General features: G+C 41.2%; 1 protein-coding gene across 9 annotated transcripts in view; it reads right to left on the minus strand.

Moving 5' to 3' along the window:
* DLGAP2 (DLG associated protein 2) overlaps positions 1 to 21,345 on the minus strand; it is a 412,887-nt gene that overhangs the window by 106,578 nt on the left and 284,964 nt on the right. For 6 of the 9 annotated variants that reach the window (XM_081856886.1, XM_081856883.1, XM_081856885.1 and 3 more), the window contains one exon: positions 15,576 to 15,641. The exons of 2 other annotated variants lie outside the window; for them this stretch is intronic. In XM_081856886.1, coding sequence (XP_081713012.1) covers positions 15,576 to 15,641 — 66 coding nt within the window. Of the gene's footprint in view, positions 1 to 3,538; positions 3,596 to 15,575; positions 15,642 to 21,345 lie in introns of those variants that run through there. One more of the 9 variants, XM_081856888.1, reaches the window with a different exon arrangement.

The raw sequence follows: 21,345 nt of genomic DNA on the forward strand, positions 1-21,345 counted from the left end.
GGGATGTTAAGATGAGCTTTAAACACACTGAAAGCATGATTTGAAAATGGTGATATAATTCAACTAACAGCACAGAAATAATTTCAATACTATGGAGGACTTCAAAACTGTGTTTTTTATTCTTAGCAACAAAGTCATGGAGCCTATCTTGCAGCTAACTGAAATATTGTGAAAGCAAGTGAAAATGTTGAAGACATTCAAAACAAGCACACTGAATGCTAAAATCAGCCTCTTTCCTACTGAATGAAAAACCAATTTCATAAGCCAATTGTAGCATCTAGGTATGAATAAACCATTCTTACATGACATATTTTCAGAACAATTCTAATCTTGATTACAAAACTTATTGGATGCCAGTGTAACCTACAAGGTGGAAACATCAAAACTCTTCCTTTTTAGTATAGTTCTTACTATTTTCAGCTCTTTTTGGATCTGCAATGTAATTCATGACTTTCATAGATCATTGTTTGGTTACTGAAGCCACTGTGGACCTTGAGAAATTTGTAATAGCAGTGAGAGTGTTTGACTAGGACCAGGGAGACCTGGGTTCAGATTAGATATGGGCTGAGCAGCCTAATCCTGCCCCCCTTCAGTATTTCTGGTGTTCAGTACCATCACATTTTTGCAGATTTTTTTGAAAGAATGTATGAGAAGTCAGCATACAATTAAAATATGCACTTTTTGATGCAAAATACACTTTTCAGTGCTTTTATCTGCAAAATGTGTTTCGTAGATATGTTTTAAGCTGGGCATCCCCAACCTGTGGCCCTCCAGATGTTTTGGCCTACAACTCCCATGATTCCTAGCTAACAGGACCAGTGGTCAGGGATGATGGGAATTGTAGTCCAAAACATCTGGAGGGCCAAAGGTTGGAGATGCCTGTTTTAGGCAAAATGAAGAGACACCTATTTGCCCTGGCCTTTGACACTTGAGATATAATGGCATACCATACAACTAAATGGTCACAGTAGCACAAACACTTTAGGCTGCACAATAGAACTTCCTCTACCTGCATCCCCCCTTAAATCTGTTTTGGAAGATTGAGGAAAGGGGAACCCAGAATATAATTAGGGAGCACGTGGGGAGAGGAGAGAGGGCCCAACAAATCTCTCCCACATCCCTAGTTTACACCCCTGCTTGGCCATGAGCTCACTGGGTAACTTCGGGCCAGAGATATCTCTCAGCCTAATCTGTCTCACAGGCTTGTTAGGAGGATAAAACGGAGAAAAGGGGAGAACCGTGTATGCTGCTGCCTTAAGCTCCTTGTGGGGAAAGGCAAGATATATGTGTAGTTAGTAAAATAAAAAATACATACACAGTCACTGGGCCTTTTTATCTTGTATTCTGTTCCCATTCTTCACCACCCCTCATATAACTCTGGTTCCCTGCTTATCATGACCTCTTTTTGCACCCATCATGAGGGCTCTGAGGGCATCTTCCTCCTCACATGCTCACCAGAATACTGAACTGAATTGTGTGTTGGTCACACCATAGACAAGGCCCCACCCTAGGAACCAACCAGACAGAGTCTCTGGATGTTCTTAGGAGGCTTGGCCTGAGACTTCAGTACTGCTGTCCCTTTTCTGTGTGTGGATCTGAAATGAATTACGTGATCTTCATGTACCATCCATGTAGAGTTTAGGACACCCTAACCCTTGTGAAGTTCTCCTTTTCTATATACACAGAGCCTTTATCTAACAACAACAACAACTGAGGGAGCGTCTCCACCCCCATCGTTCAGCCCGGACACTGAGGTCCAGCGCCAAGGGCCTTCTGGCGGTTCCCGCACTAAGAGAAGTGAGATTACAGGGAACCAGGCAGAGGGCCTTCTTGGTAGTGGCGCCCGCCCTGTGGAATGCCCTCCCTTCAGAAGTCAAGGCAATAGCAACTATCTTACGTTTGGAAGACATCTGAAGGCTTTTATTGTTTAATGCTATATTGTGTTTTTAATATTCGGTTGGGAGCTGCCCAGAGTGGCTGGGAAGACCCAGCCAGATGGGTGGGGTGTATATAAAATTTATACCCCACCCATATATTCTGTTCCCACCCATGTCCTTACAACCTACCCCAAGAAATAAACTTTATCAATGGGATTCAGTACTGGTGCTGTATGACCGTATGACTCATACGGTTTATGTAGCATGCCACAGCACCATCTCATCAGTGAGTGCCAGTCCTAAACAAAAGTAAACAAAACACTTTTTATTTGTTTGTATATCTGCCAGGCACAATTTCAGAACTTGGGGTGGGGGAGGAAGAGCAAAACAAATGGGAAGTATTGCAAATAATGCATGTTGAGATATGTTCCCCATCCCACAACAAGCTGTGTATAAATTTCATGAAATAAAAAAATAAATAGCAACTTTGTAACACCTAGAAATAATCTAACTTTGCTAAGTGTGGAGCAACAGTCCTTCACATGGAAAGCACAGGGTTTAAAGGATTTGTGTGTCAAGCTATTATTTTCTGTGAGCTGCAGAGGAATTATGGCAACAGATGAAAATTCCTGCAGATGTCTTCACATTATTACAAAAGTCAGCTTTCACTGAGATGTTGTAGTGATGCAGTATGCCTTTTGTTTATGCCTTTTGTTTAACAAGAGCATTTCTTGCATTGTTGCATTGCCTGTAAACACTTGCATAAATAATGGCCTTCCGGGGGGCGGGTGGAATAAATCAAAATTGTGGTTTCCAGTATCAAAGGAATCCCAAAGCAATTAAACAGAGTCTTCACAAACAGACAGCAGTCAAGACACTTGAGAAGAAAGCATACTGTGTGCAGATTCCTATGTTACCCAAGCTGTATGATTATCTATTTTACATGTCTATTTCCTGCTCCCCTCTAGTAACGCATGCAATGGGAGGGGTGTGTGATATAATGATATTTCTTGCACATCACTGCTCTTCCCCTTGGCTTAGTGGCAATGGTGTGGAATGTAGCCGTGCCAAATGTCCCACCCATGTGGTTTCCCTAATGCAGGCATAGGCAAACTCAGCCCTCCAGATGTTTTTGGGACTGCAACTCCCATCATCCCTGACCACTGGTCCTGTTAGCTAGGGATGATGGGAGTTGTAGTCCCAAAACATCTGGAGGGCCGAGTTTGCCTATGCCTGCCCTAATGTCTATGTTACTACAGTGATGTAGAGAGCAGAGGGTCAGCTATGCTGTTTAGTTAACATAAGAATCAGCCCACAAAGATTGCAGTGTAGGCATTCAAATGTGAACGAGTTACCAAACAAGAAATTGGAATTCACATTTTTTGTTGGTCCTCCATGGCCCTGCCGATTGAGAGCTTCAATGAATATTCCTAATCCTTTACATATTTTATGCACATGCGACTGTCGAAGCACCTAAACTATCAACCAACCCAGCAGGACTCCTGGTGTGAAGTTTATGAATTTGCACTGCAAACTACAGGAAGAAAGGCACATGGAAGAATGCAAGATAATGCCTACTGCTTGCAAATTTAAAATACATTTGTCTGCAAAGCTAACTGCACTTAAGGCTACGGTACATTTAACTACAGAAGAAATGTTACCTTTTCAAAGAGGTGGCCCCCAAACTCCATTTTTATATGAAAAATTGGATTCCATAGAATACAACAAAATCTGTGAAAGTAATAATAATACTTAATGCTTAGCGCTTTGGATAGTGACTAACAATTTTCAACACGCTAAATGTAAACATTTTGTCAACCTATATTTCAACACTGCAAAAGAAGCAGAAAAGCAAACCCATAAATACTATTGACATTCCATATCATGGCCTGGTTTGGATAGAATACTAAAACCATAATTTCGTGTTTCATACCTGAGCTTTGGCAAGCCCCAGGCTCCACCAGAGGAGGAAATCAGATACTTTTGCTTTTAAACTAACCAGAGTTCCCAAACGTGAAGTCTGAAGTATGGTTAGTTCAAAGTAGCCAATATCAACTTGCTTATAATCCTGCCTTGTTTACTAACCGGAGTTTAAACTAACCAAAGTTCCCGTACTTCGAATGTAACATGGAAATCTGGCTAGCTTAAATCCAAATATGAAAGCTTCTCCTGTCCTCCTCTGGCTTGTGTCAGAGGAGAAAAAGCCAGGAAGGAAGAGGCTCACAAGTCCAAGCATTGCACAGTTATGGTTTAGCATTATGTCTGCACCAGCAGATCAAAATGGTGATATTAGTTTCAGTAGCAATATTGTACAAGGTTTTAGGTGATTTTTATAATAAATAATTTGCTTTTGTACACTTAATCATCCTATGCAAGTGTTCCTATAGTCTTATGTATCTGAACTACTTTATTGTCCTAATAATGGGAAAATAATAATATAATGACAAAATATACATCATTCTGCAACTGCATCCTAAAGTAACTTCAGTGTTCTATTTTTTTTTTGCATTTCTGAATGCAAGAAAGAAAAAGTGAAGCCGTTTAAGGGATATATTTGCCCAAGGGGGGAGGGGTTGAGATAGTTTGGAGCTGCTAAAGACATCCAGACTTTCACATTAGGGGTCCTCTATCAAACAGTTGCAAATGTGACCAGATGAAACTTTTTGCATTGTTTGATCCTGCAAAAGTGGGAAGTATAGTGTGGAAAAATAAAAGTATAGCCCTTACGCCAGGCATAGGCAAACTGGGCCCTCCAGATGTTTTTGGGACTACAATTCCCATCATCCCTGACTACTGGTCCTGTTAGCTAGGGATGATGGGAGTTGTAGTCCCAAAAACATCAAGAGGGCCTAGTTTGCCTATGCCTGCCTTACACTGAAAGGTTGAGAGTCATCTTCATGGAATATATAAATAATTTGATTTCTGCAAACCACACGCATCATGGGATGCTCTGTCCAAATGCAGAGACAGAGAAGCTCTCATTATGTAGCTTACATGAGTCTTACTCTTTTGCAGTTATATTAAGTGACCAAGCAGAACCCTGAAATAATCACCTGCAACCTTACATGATGAATTCAAACTATTTGGCTTATTAATTTTGCCGTGCATCTTTGCAAAAAAAAAAAGAAAGAAAGAAAGAAAGAAAGAAAGAAAGAAAGAAAGAAAGAAAGAAAGAAGCAAGTGAATTGTAACAAAATGTAGGACTCTACTCTAAATATTCACCAAGGAGAATATCAGCTGCCATCCTTGAAGAACCTAATTATGATAACAAAACAACCCACTCTAGGTAAGGATTGAATGCACATAAACTACCATGTGCTCTTGATTGAAAGACATATGATAGCAGACAGGTCAAATGGTATGATGGACATACATTGCAACAAACCAGACAATTACACGGGTCAATCAATGGCCAACTTAGATGAGTATGTTTTAGATGGTGCAGTCTTCACTTCATGACAGAATATTTAGATATTTTGTCTGAAAGCAGTCATATATGGTATTCATGCTCCACAAAAAAGCGCAATAATCATGTTAGAAAAATTATGACGGTCTCTTCCAGATGCAAAAAATAGATGGATATTCCTTCCTGTAAATAAAACAACAAAGAACAGTTTCTCCATATTCAAAACTAGCATGCCTGGCAAAAGGTTAGGCTAGAACTGGAGCAGCCAATGTGGTGGTCAGAACTGCAACTTCCATTTTCCCTGACCACTGCACATACAGATTCCTTTTGATGGGAGTTGCAGCCCAAAACCTCTGGAGGGCAGCACACTGGCTAACCCTGGGCTGCAGCCTCCTCCCTGACATGCTTACCTTACATGTGTGCATAATGCACACCACCCAGCTCGAGGTTTACCGTATTTTTCGCTCTATAAGACGCACCAGACCACAAGACGCACCTAGTTTTTGGAGGAGGAAAACAAGAAAAAATATATACTGAATCTCAGAAGCCAGAACAGCAAGAGGGATCACTGCACAGTGAAAGCAGCAATCCCTCTTGCTGTTCTGGCTTCTGTGATAGCTGCAAAGCCTAAAATTCACTCCATAAGATGCACACACATTTCCCCTTACTTTTTATGAGGGAAAAAGTGAGTCTTATAGAGCAAAAAATACAGTAAATATGCTTAAGTTGAAATAAATGAACAGGCTAAAGCACACTTAACTTCGTGTTGGATTGTGACGAAAACATGTTTTTTCTTGTGTCATATGATCCCCAGCCCCACTCCAATAGTTATTCCACTGCTGTTGCTGCATGGAGGAAGTAATGAATGAACTGGCAGGGCCCTGCAACTTCCCAAAAGGAATTTGCAAAGATGTGACAGCGCATTTTTGACCTGTTGCACACATGCTTATTACCGCCGATAAGTCATATGGTCCTCCCTGCTTATGTACTAATTTCTCTGAGTGGCTATGGCCACAGGATTTCTCTGCACTGGGATTTTAGCATGAATGAGTCGTGCCCCATGTAGCTGGATGAATGGATAAGAAAACATTGGTGTTTTTGTTGATAATAAACCACACATTTAATAGCATGAACAGAGGCTCATATTAGTGGCATGGTACTATGAGCAAGAGTAGATGTGAAGAAGGATCTAAAATGGCATGAGTGAAACTTAGTGATACAAACCAGACAGTGATGGTATGGTATGGGGTAAAGGTAAAGGGTAAAGGGACCCCTGACCACTAGGTCCAGTCGTGACCGACTCTGGGGTTGTGGCGCTCATCTCGCTTTATTGGCCGAAGGAGCCGGCATACAGCTTCCGCGTCATGTGGCCAGCATGACTAAGCTGCTTCTGGCAAACCAGGGCAGCACACGGAAACGCCGTTTACCTTCCCGCCAGAGCGGTACCTATTTATCTACTTGCGCTTTGATGTGCTTTCGAACTGCTAGGTTGGCAGGAGCAGGGACCGAGCAATGGGAGCTCACCCCGTCATGGGGATTCGTACCGCCGACCTTCTGATCGGCAAGTCCTAGGCTCTGTGGTTTAACCCACAGCGCCACCCACGTCCCATGGTATGGGGTACCCAGGCCAAAATCTGGTGGAGGCACTCAGTGTGAGTGGAGCTTCCCTGGATGCTTCAGTCTGTTTTCCGGCATGTCTCCCCTCCCACTGAAGCTGCCCTAGACCCTATTGCACAGAGCACACTCCTCCACAGAATCACTGTGGGTGTTTGGCTTTGTCCACATTTCAGCTTGCCCTGTGCTTTTCTAGGCATGAGTCAGAGTAGTCTTCCGTTTGCCCCATCACTTTCCCTGGGAAAACTCACTGTTTAACTGCTGAATCAGAGCAAAAGCCAGTGTGCAGAAAACCTGCTTGATATTTGTTCTGATTCAGTGCAGATGAGCCCTTGGTCAAGACAGATGCTGCCTTCCACTTGTAGCTCTCAATGGTCAAATTAGATGTTACTTTAATGGCGTAAATGCCCTTAGCATGCGCTTTATTTGGGTTATGCAAAGAGAACCCATGGGGAAATGCCATTGGTTCCAATGGAGATTTTCCTTCAAATGCAGAGAAGGCGCTATAGTCAGTAAGCACGTTATTGCATACACTAATTGTGCTCATGCAGTTCACACCACATATCCTGCCCTCTCGCCCCCAATCAAGCTGTATGATCCTTGAGGCTGGAATCTGTCTGTGTTGCACAGGCCACTGAATAAAGCGCCATATTAATGAATGGTGCTGTATACAATTAAATCAATTGTCCTTCCTGCCCTTTTGGTTTTCAAGGCTATGATTTCAAAAGATACTTATGGGGCAAGTTTTGCAGCCAACAGTGGTGGCAACATGGACATCATTGGCAGCCATCGTTGGTCCATCTAACTCAATCTTGTCTACATTAACTTGCATCAGCTCTTTGGGGTTTCAGAAAGGGAGTTTATCCCAGCCCTACCTAAAGACAGTGCAGGGCTTTGATGATGGAAATAAGGGACCTCTGCGCCCCTTCTCTTTTGTTCATTTGCAGCTACAAAATTGCTCTGAGGGCAAATTTGAGGCAGCTGGCATAGGCTCCCACTGCATCTGCCACAGAGCCCTCTTGCAACGGAGCTTGCAAAGTAACATGCATGGCAGCTAATAGTTTCTCAAAAGACCCCCTTCCAGGAAATGGCTGTTGCAAGGTCAGCAGCAGGGTAAGGGATGGACAAAGCCCCCTCTGCTCCCCCCTTCACCCTCAGAGATGCTAGAAGCCAGGTTGCCTGAGACAAAGGATAAAACGGCACACCCAAGCACACCCATTCACATATAGTAGGACTGGATGCTAAAACCTATTTCACAATTAGTAAGTTACAGCCCTGTCCCTGAGGGAGGTCAGCAGGGTAGTTGCTCATGATGGACAAGGCATGCCAACATTTCTCCAACAGAACTGAGAGCTGCCATATCTCAGCATATGCTACCCGAGGCAGTTGCTTCACTTTACCTAAAGGTAGGGCTAGCCCTGGGTTAGGCAGAAGTTGAGTCCTGTACATGGCTGGACATGCACACAAATAGTGTGTCATGAGAGCAGACTCCATACCCACTGAATTTTCTCTGAGTCTGGTCAGAAGGTTGCACGAACATAGCTTATTTATAGAAGGTCAAAATTAACCTCCCCCACACTATATATATATTTCTCCTCAATGCATGGTTCTTTACAGACCCAAATAATTCAAAACTTCATTCAGATAAGCATTATATGTTTATGAGATCCATTCAAAACTTCTAAAAATTACCGTAAAGCCAGTCCTGACAAATCCTCAAATAAATACCTATTATTTAATTACTACATTTTTAAGATTAGCTAGACTGGTGATCAGATTACATCACAGCTGCACGTTGAGAGCTTTTGTGATAGCAAAGAAACAATAAATAAAAGTCATTTAAAGCAGGCAGCTACTGAGTGTGGGGTATGTATATATGTGCCTGGCCTAGTATTGCTCCTATTTCCACTGCAGCAAAACTAGTCAAATAGATTGATCAAAAGTCTGCAGTCCTTTGAGCATCTTCTGAAAAGGAATTGCAGTAAGCAGTGAAACTAAGGATGGGGAAATTTTTTGGGTTTACTCCAAAAATTGGATCATGTTTGGATTGGAATGCAGATATACAGATCAGGTCAAGTGTCTATGAATCTTTCCATGCATGGTTCACTCAAACTCACTCCCTTTAATGAGGTGGTCCAAGGTCTGCTATCTGTTAAGTATGTAGTACCTCCAGCAACGCCTTGTGATTCCTTCTAGTAAGGATGCACGATCCCTTTCTGCATTCAGTAGCACTTTCTGGCAGAAAACCTCCAGTTCTATGGCTTCGATCCAAGGATGCCTTGCACTAATAGAAAAGCACTTCCACTTGCACAAAGCAATTCTGCTTCCTACTACAACCCCTACGCCCTATCCCACGCAGTCCAGAGATCTGTTGATTTGTGGGTGGGGGATGTAATGAGGGTGTAAGGGACGGGCTGCATGACAAGGAATTGTGGGAGGCTTCAGACAAGGAACTCCCTAGCGAAGCCACAGAGCAGAAAGGTTCAGACCCAGGGGAGTTGGTGGTGGGATACAGTGCTGAGCCCTCATTGGTTTCAGTTTTCTCATGACTTGTTGTGGTTTCATACCACAAATCCGGCTATGCAGTTGGAAGAAGGAAAACACCTATTTATCTTTTAAATTTCTTTTAGAACACCACCGTTCTCATTGAAAATAACTTCAGCGTCTTCAAAAAAAATCTCACTGGTGTCTGAAACCTTAGAGGTAGGAGGGGCAGTACGCATCTTCTGAACTGATTATTCAGAAGTTTATACAAGCAGATTGGATGGGAGCCCAGAAATACAGCACTCAAAAGCTTGTTCTTCTCAAAACTTTGCAAAAACCAGATGAAACGAGCACAGGACCCTTTATAAAATCTGTTGCAAAAGTCTTATCACTGCAGTTAACACATCCCTATTGTTCTGAAAAGGAACAAACAAATGTTAAGAGTGTAATTATAATGATTTTCCTTTTAAGAAATCCTTTCAGTAGCACAATGTGTGAGTGTCAGGAGAATGACAGCAGAAACGGTTTCATTAATAGCCAGATATTGCTAATCTTGAAGATTATTCATTTGGAGGTATTGGGTTCAGTTTGAGAATGAACTTCATGCTCTCAAGTTGTTGCTTTAGTTAAATTGGTGACCCTTTTCACCTGATATTTTGTTTTTAAAATAATACTATTACTGCCTTGCTATTGTAAAGGAAGATTTACATTACACAGAACAATTTTAAATCCACATTACAGTATATTCGGAAAACCTGTTATGGATGCTGAGACTAATGGGACTCTCCCAGTAAAAATCTATGGAAGGCAACAGCTTACAGATTATCCAAGATAATATGTGGGTTATATTCCTATGAAAGTAGTTTCTTCATCTTCTTTATTTCTACCATGACAGCAGCCCACACACAGTTCTTCAAAACTGCTCCACAATGGAATGGAAACAAAGTCTACTGCATAATCCTTTTGTGGATATGTAAATGGACTTGTTGGCTTATGGCCTAAGCACTGAAGCACTGAACACAACAATACATTAAAAAAAATTGAACAGTGGCTTTCAACCCAAGGACATTTTCAATGTGTAAAAAATTAAGATTCCTCATATAAATTGATAGAATCTGCCAACCTAATTCAGTTCTGCATTTACTAATTAGAAACAAACTGTCTGGGTGATACCCAGGATTGGTCATACTCATACAGAGGCGCCACCTTCCGAAAAAGAATGAGGGACCGGCGGCATGTGGTGCCATGTGCCATGTGTCAGGATGTCAGAGGAGCTGGGGACAGAGCTGAGTGCAGTGGCAGCCCGGTTCCAATGGCTGTGGTTCCTCCAATGGCTGCTGCCACCAGCTTGCGGTTGCTTTCTGCCTCCTTCCCCTCCCATCATCCCTGACCACTGGTCCTGTTAGCTAGGGATGAAGGGAGTTGTAGTCCTAAAACATCTGGAGGGCTGGGTTTGGGGATGCCTGCTCTAATAGGACTGCTCTCAGAGAAAGCTGTGTGAGATGAGCTGTCCAAAGTCCTGAAGCCTGGCTTGCCATCTGCAAGACTGACAGTGTAACCATATCGAAGTCCTTTCAGAAGTAAGTACTATTGAATCCACACTCCTAGTTATGTGGGGTTAGGATTGCAGCCTAAGTCACCACCAGATGTTCTTCATGCCCCATAGACTCCAACTTTTGGTCAGGAGAGGACATCTTCGCAAGTGTAGAATTGAGCCCATCTTTGTAACAACTGCAGCTATGAATTGACACAGTTGCTTTTACTCAGAAAAGCAGCTCTTTGCTGGTGTGTGTGTGTGTGTGTGTGTGTGTGTAGCTCATTGTGGGGAAAATACCCCACTTGCTCCCTTAGTTGCAAATTCATATGCCTGTGTAAGAAATGCTGGGCCAAGATGAATTCCCAAAAGTACATTCCATATTGCTACCCAATGTATAAACAATATCTATAGGGAAAAGGTATGAAATTGTACTCTGGAGAATAAAGTCAATGTGAAAGCTTTTTGTAAGCTCCTTTAAAGAAATCCAATACAGTCTCTGCTGTCTAAACTAATAAGCTATTTGGTGGAATCAATTCCGAAACAAAAAGTTGATCTCCTTTTATAATTTTTTCCCCTGGTTGCTGTTCTTGGTTCGGTAACACATTTGTATGGTGTTCTATCACTTTCACCCATTATTTTAAAATGGGCTCGTTACTTGATAATTGTGACCATATGGAAGAGATATGGTCTATGTTAATTCACACAGTGGAAAGTGTTGATAATCTTCCTAGGATGCTAACTTCAAAAGTTTTCGTTCAGTAATCTCCTTGTTGTCGGCTGGGAACAAAGCACCTATAAGCATTTGTATTTGGCTCTAATGAATTGTTTACAAAATAATCCTGCAATTGTTCAAAAATCAACATTAGAATGCTACAGTTTTGATCCATTCAACACGATTTCCAAACTGTAATTTCCCCTGAAACTACATGGAGCATCTAATTTTTAGAAAAATGAAAATCAGCTATGCAGAGCTTGTAAGAACAGAAAGGAGAAAGGCAAAGATATGTATAATTTTAATTTGCTGTAAAACAAAATATATCTCTGGAGTTAATATTTAAGAAGGGAAATATACAAATGCTTTAAATCAATGCATTCATGTGTGGATTTAATCACCATGCAACCTAATAGTAGAAATTCAACAAATATTTTGTTTTAAATATATTTTTTCCTATTTGTAACATGCAGATAAAATGACAGTATTTGCTAGAATAATTATGGCAATTTCATACAATTGCACAATGTTTTCTAACAATATGTTTTAGAGAAAGTGTAGGGAAAAATCAAGTGCAGAATCCTGTGCAATGTGACAAAATCCATGAATCATGGTGATTTCAGTGGGGCTCAAGTATACAAAAAATAGCGTGCAAGATTGCTCCATTATAATTATATCAAACTATGATATTTAGAGTACGGGTGGAGAAATGCAGATGATCCTCACACCGATTTCTTACAGTTTGACACTGGAAAAGAGTAAGGGATAACAGGAACGAAACAGAAACATAGCTTACAAAGACATGATATTGTCACCAAATACTTAGTGGGTCACTAAAGGAAAAGACATACATCTTGACTTTATTCACAAAAATTCAAAACCTCTTGAAATTAAAATTTCCCACAGCAATTTCAGGGGACAAAGGATAGTTTTTGAAACAAGTTCCAGTTTGATTTCTCTCTTTAAAAATAGGAATGCTATTTTGGGCAGTCCAAGTTAAACTCTTTTAAATGTTATTTATTTCAGTGGGAATAACATTTCTCCTACTGAAAACAAGAAACACTAAAAATGCCTGGTTGGATTATAGTTTGTGTTTTGAATGATTATTCATCACCCTTTGTTTTTCTTTTTGTATAAGAGGCACATCTGCTTATCTTTTGTTTGTTTTAAACAAGAAGTATAGTTAGCTTTGTTTTCAAAAATCCTATTGAATTCAGAAGAGCAGATGAAGCCATATAGTTGCCCTCTCAATTTTCCAAAGACACGCTCTGCTCTGCTCTACTGTAGCCTATGTTATCTCCAGTATGAAGACTATTATTTTGACCATCAGTTATAACTAAAGGGGGAAAACCAGGTATATAAAACAAGAAAAATAGAAGAGTTGCATATTTGTAAAAAAGAGAGGCACATTTCAAAACTAATAATTCTTACAGTATATATTCATATAATGTTGGATTGATATCTCTATTTCTTTTATAACATTTATTTCTTTGTTGAAAACTAAAACGAATAAACAAACCCCACCCCGTTCTATTTTCTGTGGACAACACCAAAAGTCAAAGTAAAAGGGGACCAAAGGAAAAATCCTTGTATTTTGCCCTTCGTGTACACACGCTGACCAAATAGATAAGAAAGAGTATTCTGTGCTCGCCCAATGCTACAAATACACATGGTGTACCTTTCTGAAAGGTAAGAAAGAAGGGGGAGAGCATTTCCTGAAAGCTAAAATAAGTGAGCACTCTGTGAGCATTGTGTTCAAAGAGTGACATTATTTCAAACAAAACTTAAACTACTGTAGGAATTATTCAGCCAAGGTTAAGCACTTTTACATTTCAAAGATTTCATTATTTTTTTTAAGTGGAGTGTGTGCTTACTGCTTAACTCTCTCACATTAATGCCAACCAGAGGAATGCAGTCAAAGATTTTCAGATCGATCTGTGACTTCTCATCTTTGCCCAGTCTCTCTCCCACTTTTTTTTAACCCTCCCACTTGGCTGACCGAAGACGCAACATGCCCCTCCAGAATTCCACATAGAGAAGGCAATCAGACTGGTAGATGGATCTTGCTTCAAGCCTGGGCAAAGGAGAGCATCTTTCACTGCACCTGAAGGCAGGCCACTTTTTCCTCTTGAGTGCTCCCCATCTCCCAGGATCTGCTGCCTGGGGCATCTGCTGCATAATACCTAATGGTACAGGCAGTCTTGGAGCCACCTAGACCTCTGTTCTCCTATTCCTCTGGGTCAATACCTGCTCCAACCAGGGCTTTTCTACTCCTACTTTCCTAGGCCCTTCTGCCAACCTTCCCCTTCCTGCTGCAGTCAATAAGAACTAGAACAAGCATAGGCAAACTCAGCCCTCCAGATGTTTTGGGACTACAACTCCCACCAGCCCTAGCTAACAGGACCAGTGGTCAGGGATGGTGGGAGTTGTAGTCCCAAAACATCTGGAGGGCCGAGTTTGGCTATGCTTGAACTAGAAACTCTAAGAAGCAGAGCAGCTTAGCTAATATCAACCGGAGTCAAAGTCAGTCAATCAACTGCAGCCACAGCCCCTGTTCAGTCGTGGACACACAGTCAACAGAGGTAATCGCTGCCAGAGATTTTATCATGGTCACCATCACTACACTACTGACTAAAAATGTTTAACTTTGCCTTAATTGTGCCCTTACAGATTTTGCTCTAAACACAATGTGCAAGAAAATAATTGATAACAAAGACAGAGGTAGCCAATGTGGTAAACCCTTTCCCCGCCAATGTTGTCAGGCTAAAGCTCATTTCTGAGCATATTAAACTATGGTGGTAAGGGATGAAAGGAGAACATTATTTTGGCCACCTCTGAATCACAATTTAATCACAATTTAATTATGTCACAGTCAGTAATCTAGACAACTTCCCTTGTGCCCATGTGGGATATTCATCTTGCATGAAATGCCCCAAATCATGAACTAATCATTTATTTGTCCCATCTGCAAATATGCAACTGACTTATAAGCTATTTGAATATACTTAATGAAGGGAATAGCGACTTGAGTGAAAAATGCTGTGTACTTAAAATCTGTAGAAATTCTATGGTGCTCCCCTTCATCACATTTTAAGTGACAATAGCCAACTGACAGAAATATTATGTAGCGACATGTACATGCATATGACTGACAAACAGTGTATGTCTTCGTTATACTTCAGTGAATATTACATACATTTAATGATTCTTTTTAAATAAATAAAAAAGAGTGCTTTGTCTACTAAGGTTCACTGTGCTCCACTGACTGAACCAAGTTTGGCAAAGGGCTACTTCATACCTCTGAAATTTCCGTGGAGGGAAAACTGGATACTATACTATGCCTGCACAAAATCATCAGTTATAAATCACATTAGTAACTTCTGACTGCTAGCATGTTGTGAACATTTGATACAGTGGACATTCAAGAAGTATATCACAAGTGATGGTATACACATGGAGTTTTGACCATTTTCCTTAAGCCCATGTGGGAAATTCATCAAGAGGCCCTGAATTCTGAGCTGAATAAGTACTCCAAACATTCTACATGTGTTCTTAGGAAATGCAGTTAGGAAATGACACTATTTAGTTAGTATCCCACAAATGATTCAGTACTGAACAGTCTTGTAGTATAGGCCACATTAATTCAATCTACCTAGGCAGAATAACTCTCTTATTTTGGCCTGATATTTATGGTTCAGCTTTTCTCTGTTCAGTACAGAGCGGACATCTGGAGAGGGAGTCAGCTGAATAACTTTTGTAAAGTGTGGAGACTGCAAAAGCTAACTACTAAGTTTGTAATTAACTCCTTGCACAAGCTGATTCCGGATTACAATAAAAAAAAAGGTACGTGCAAACACACACTTTGTTTTAAGCGGTTTCAGGAGTGGGTGACACCTAGCTTTGGTTGACAATGAGTTTTGTTCAGAAAATAATTGAGATCTGTACCTAGTTCTTCCTCTGGCGTTCCTGGAAAACTGATCCCCGTCTTGAGGAGGTCACCACCGTCTTCCTCTAGAAAGACAGAAACAAAGTAAACCACATAGATGTTATCAGGAGCACAAATATTTACTATTCGTTTAACTTTCACAAAACTCAATGTCCCTTAAAGGAGCACAGTGCAGTACAATATATATATATATATTGTATATATTGTATATTTATACACACACACACATTTTTTTTTAAAAAAATTTAACATATCATTTCCAATAGTCATTTAACATAACTTCTTATCTTATGCAATGTTTTAGACTTCCGTCAAGAACCTCTGAAGATTTTCTTTATCACTTATTCTGCATTTCTTAATTTTTCTATTGCTTTTAATTTATCATTAAGTAACATTTCACTTCATAATATTCTTTGCAATATTTCATATAATCCTCCTTACAGAACTTCTTGCAGTCCTACTAGCATAATCTCCTTATTACAATTGCTTTTCAAATAGTTCAAACATTTACTCCAGTCTTCTAAGAATCTCTGGTCCCGCAGGTTTCGAATCCTTCCTGTTAATTTATCTAATTCTGCATAGTCCATTAATTTCATTTGCTATTCTTCTTTTGTCAGTAATTCTTCTTGCTTCCATTTTTGTGCCAATAGTATACAATTCCCCCCTCCCCATGTTGACATACAATTGTCTATTAGTAGTTTTTTTAAAAAAATGTTGAACTAAGGAACACCCATCGTAATACTATGTTCAGAATTCCAAAAAACTCTGGAAGTAGGAGGAGAAATGCAAGCATAAAAAGGGGGAGCGTATAAGCAGTGGCTTTCATAGGCTGCTGCTACCTCAATGCCCTCAATTAGTCCAAGGCATAACCCTTCCCAGGAAGTGACCTGCAGACCACTTCTCAATTCGCAAAGCATGTTTACGACTCTTTATGATCTGAAAATGTCCACAGTGCTCTGTATCGCCTACTCCTACCTCGAACAGCCAGCATGACCACTGATCAAATAAAGATTGGACTACAATGAAAGCTTTATTTCTCTGTATGGAGGTGTAAATAAGCACACAGAACCAGCTTCCATACAGCTGACTTTTCGCAATGAGATTCAACTGCATCCTGACAAATTCCAGGCGCACAATTAAACTGGATATGGTGTTCTTACACAACAAACACACACATATACATATGGTTTTTTTTAAAAAAAAATTGCAGTAAGGAAATTGGTGGGTAAAATGCACTGGAAAAGTATGAGATTAATAATTGTTTGAGTCAGCACCACAGAACCTCCCTGTAAACAAACCAGGATGAGTGCTTAATATGCAGGTCATCTAGGAGAGGCCTAAGATTCCATTAGGGACGTGGGTGACGCTATAGGTTAAACCACAGAGCCTAGGACTTGATGATCAGAAGGTCGGTGGTTCAAATCCCCGCGACGGGGTGAGCTCCCATTGCTCGGTCCCTGCTCCTGCCAACCTAGCAGTTCGAAAGCTCTTCAAAGTGCAAGTAGATAAATAGGTACCGCTCCGGCAGAAGGTAAATGGCGTTTCCGTGCGTTGCTCTGGTTTGCCAGAAGCGGCTTCGTCGTGTTGGCCACATGACCTGGAAGCTGTACGCCGGCTCCCTCGGCCAATAAAGCGAGATGAGAGCTGTAACCCCTGAGTCGGTCACGACTGGACCTAATGGTCAGGGGTCACTTTACTTAAGATTCCATTGTGTGAAACCTTCTAAATGCTGCCTTAGCTCCTAGGAAAAATCCCTCTATTCCACAAGGAAGCATAAATACTCTGTTACCAGTCTGCCGCTGTCAGAATACCATGTCTGGACCAGAGTGCCATGGCCCACTATATGCCAAATGCATATCCCTTAAATGCAATTCTCAGCATTTTCAGGTAGGGCTAGAAGAGAACCTTATCTAAACCTATGGAAAGCTGCTACAAGTCAGCATAGATAATCCTGAATTGTATTAGAGTGGTCTCTCCCCCCACCCCCAATTTTTGTTTTATTTATTTATTTTTAATGGTTGTATTGCCATTTTAACTTCTCACGAAATTTAGTCCCGAGAGCCTGTCTAAAGGGAAGATACAAACCCCTTAGCTAAATATAAATAACCTCCACAAAGGTCTGTGCAAGGTGCCCATATTTTATATCAATAAACAATATGCCCCAGCATGTCTGTAAATGGTAACTTCTGCGTTCTAGCTGAAGTTAACCAGTTTTAAATGACACGGTTGCAAATGCTAATTCATACAGTTTTGCTTCTGGCTGTGACATACCCTGAAGGTCAGCCAATATGATTTAAAATTATAACAATGGGAAAGATTGCACAGACCTTTGCGGAAGGGGGGGGGGAGGCGGGGACTAGCCAAATTCACAAATCTTTTGGAGAAAAAGAACATTTACCTTTTCTATTTGAAACTGTTAAATACGCCGTGCATATAATATGCAATCTCCTGCAAATCTCGTCAATCAACTTGCAGATTAGGTATAATGAATCTTTTAAAATGTGACAGGCCCATGTATTCAAATTAAATTCTATTTGGAGAGGTAATGGACAACTCTAATTAAATACAAACATAAATCAGGCAGAGTTACCATGGAGATGGCTCATGTGATCTGTCTACAAGTTAAAACTCAGAAGTGGAGCCTCAAATCTGGCTTCACAATAAAAAAGGCGAACAATAGGAGGAACTTTTGCTGGAGCCAACTAGAAAATGTATCAAGGAATTTAACAAAAAATGTAGTTTATTTAAAAAAACAAAACGAAAAACAGAGGTAAGAAGAGCCAAAAATGTCCATTACCATGGAAAGGAGTTAAGCCTCCTTCTATAAATGAAAATAGCGGCCAACCAAACAGGGGTATTCTGTGGGCAAATGTAACCAAGATTTTAAAGTTCCACATGAATTTCAAAACAAATAGGAACATGTGGTGAAATGGCTCTTTAGTGGTGCATTTCAAAGCACAAAGGTGCTGCAATCTGAAGGATTCTTGAGCAAGGAATTTCCATGCTTACAGAACCGTCACCATTCTCTCTCATGCTGGAGAAAGTTCTTCATGTACATCACTATTGGCCATGCCACTGAGTTATTCCAACCACAGAAATTAATAGGAGATCCTGTGGGTTCTCTGTGTGGAGCATCATCATCACTACTACTACTACTACTACTAGTATCAATATTAATTGCCCACCCTTTACTCTAAGGTCCAAGGGCAAGTTACAACAATGAAAGCATAGTGTTACAAACAGTTTAAAACAATGTACAAAGAAATAAGGTGAAATAGAACAGAACATACAGAATCCCATGAAAGCCCACTGCCAGTCTGGCCAAGCGTTGAATAGATTCCTTTTGCCCTTAAGTAAAGGTGAAGGGACCCCTGACCATTAGGTCCAGTCGTGACTGACTCTGGGGTTGCGGCACTCATCTCGCTTTATTGGCCGAGGCTGCTGGCGTACTGCTGGTCGTGTGGCCAGCATGACTAAGCCGCTTCTGGCGAACCAGAGCAGCACATGGAAATGCCTTTTACCTTCTCGCCAGAGTGGTACCTATTTATCTATTTGCACTTTGACCTGCTTTCGAACTGCTAGGTTGGCAGGAGCAGGGACCGAGCAACGGGAGCTCACCCCGTCGCGGGGATTTGAACCGCCAACCTTCTGATCGGCAAGTCCTAGGTTCTGTGGTTTAACCCACAGCACCACCCGCGTCCCTTCCTTTTGCCCTTACACAGCATGAATTATGTCTTCTTCTGGCAGGCCCCACATTTAATTTTCTGAGCTGTTTGCTGCCTTTCATCTCTCACAGCCGCCATATGGACTCAAGAATGGCTATGCATCCAACACCACCTCAATCTAGAGGGCTTTTCTGATGCTTTTTTTTAAAAAAATGTGGTTCTATCAGCTTACAAGCTGTGACTTGCAAAAGCACAGCTGGAGAAACCTTTGGACCACAGTAACACAGTAACATCTGGAACATCTGAACCCTGCATAAAGGGTTAGAGTAGATAGGCAGATGTATGAAGATCTGGCTTCACATAATAAGCATTGACCATACTGGAAATAAATTCTTTCCAACTGATGAATTCCAATTGATTTTAGCTTTTTTTCTTTTCTTTTTTAAGATGCAAAATCCCATGACAAAGTGAGATCATTTAAAAGCATTTTTATTTTATCGTTAAAAACATTGCTTAGCTTTCTTGTGCAGATACCAAATCACGTTCTCTTCTCACTTAATGATCGCTCAATTAGTACAAGTCAAATTCCAAAAACGTGCCTCAGGCTCTCATTCATGCCACCAGGAGCTGTTGCCAGGTTAAAGAGAGAAAGAGAGATAGAGACCAGGCTGAAATGAAATCTATGGATGTTTGTTCACTTTGGTTAAATGAGAAGATTTAGATAAAATGATTTTTGTGATACTGAACTTTTCAATACTGTGCTTTTTATAGAACTTTGCCCTTCAGGACTTCATGCTTTGATTCACATCTGCTCATTACACCAATTACTGTATTTCCATTGCTTATCCACAGTAAACCAATGGGATTCTGGAGATTTTTCTCTCTCCAAGAAAAACATATATTGTATGATGAATTATTAAACCCCTGCAAAAGTTAATACAAATTTTTGTCACCACTGCAAGAGGTGACAAAACAGATAAGCCAGTGCTAAATTAAACAATTTGTTTTTTTTCCCTTTGAGTCTTCTGAGAAAAGTAAAATGACTTGAAAGAAAAACAAGTGTGATTTATCTGTTCTTTATGGCACCATCTCTTCTGAAATCTGAACAATGCTGAGCTTACAACTGCCAGGATTTTCTTGGTGTTGGCAGCTAGAAATCCTTATTCCACTTGTGAGGTCTAGGTGAAGATGCTCAACTGAGAGGATGCAGTGGTGCAACTCTCAGGGCAAAACACACTCCTCTTAATGCACTGTGTGTACAAGCAAAGGAGTTTTGTAACGTTAGCTAAAACATTATATCTAGATTGAAATAGCCCTTCTTCCAGCAAGGCCAGGAAAGAGAGGTACTCAAGAAAACTCAGCAACGTGGTGCATTTATAAACATTGCTGTAGTTTGTGCCTGCTGTTCTTGGAAAGGTAACAGCTTAGCCTTAATTTCCTATGAACTTTCCTTCTGATGTAGTTGTTTCACATTATGACAAATCAACATTACATGATAGTGCATCCTATTGGTGCTGCTGTGGAATTTCAGACAAAAGCCGGTCCAGAATGTTCAAAGAAAGGGCACTTTTCAGGGTGATTCAACTGAAAATTAAGATCCCTATCACCAGGAAAGTTGCAATCTGAAGAATTCTAGGCGTGTATGGGTGTGTGGGGGGGAGTCTCTTCATTATCTTCATCAGGCTTGAAGGAACGGGCATAATGCAGGGGCGGAGGAAGGGGGTGCAGTGGGGGCAGCCTGCCCCAAGTGTCACCACTGAGGGGGGTGACAAAATGCCAGGCGACACTCACTGTGGGGCCTGTAGCACACCTGAGCTGCATGTCTCTCCTGGGAGTGATGCGGTGGCTTGGATGCCCGCAGGCTCTGCACTGCCCCAAACAGTCTGCCCGCCACCTCCCCCTCAGCTGTAGGGCTGCTGAGTGGGAGGAGGCAGGCAGACTCCTTGGAGGCTCTGTCTCTTGCCCCGTCCCATGTGTGGCTGGCCGTGCCCCCATGGGCAGCTGGCCCCACCCTGGGCACAGGGCACGCACGCCGCCCCAGGCGCCCAGTTGGTTTGCTCCATTGCTAGCATAATGTGGCACTTGGCCAATATTAAGAAGAAAA

Source organism: Podarcis erhardii (assembly GCF_964252035.2).
Source record: "Podarcis erhardii genome assembly, chromosome: 3".
NCBI classification, from domain to species: Eukaryota; Metazoa; Chordata; class Lepidosauria; order Squamata; family Lacertidae; genus Podarcis; species Podarcis erhardii.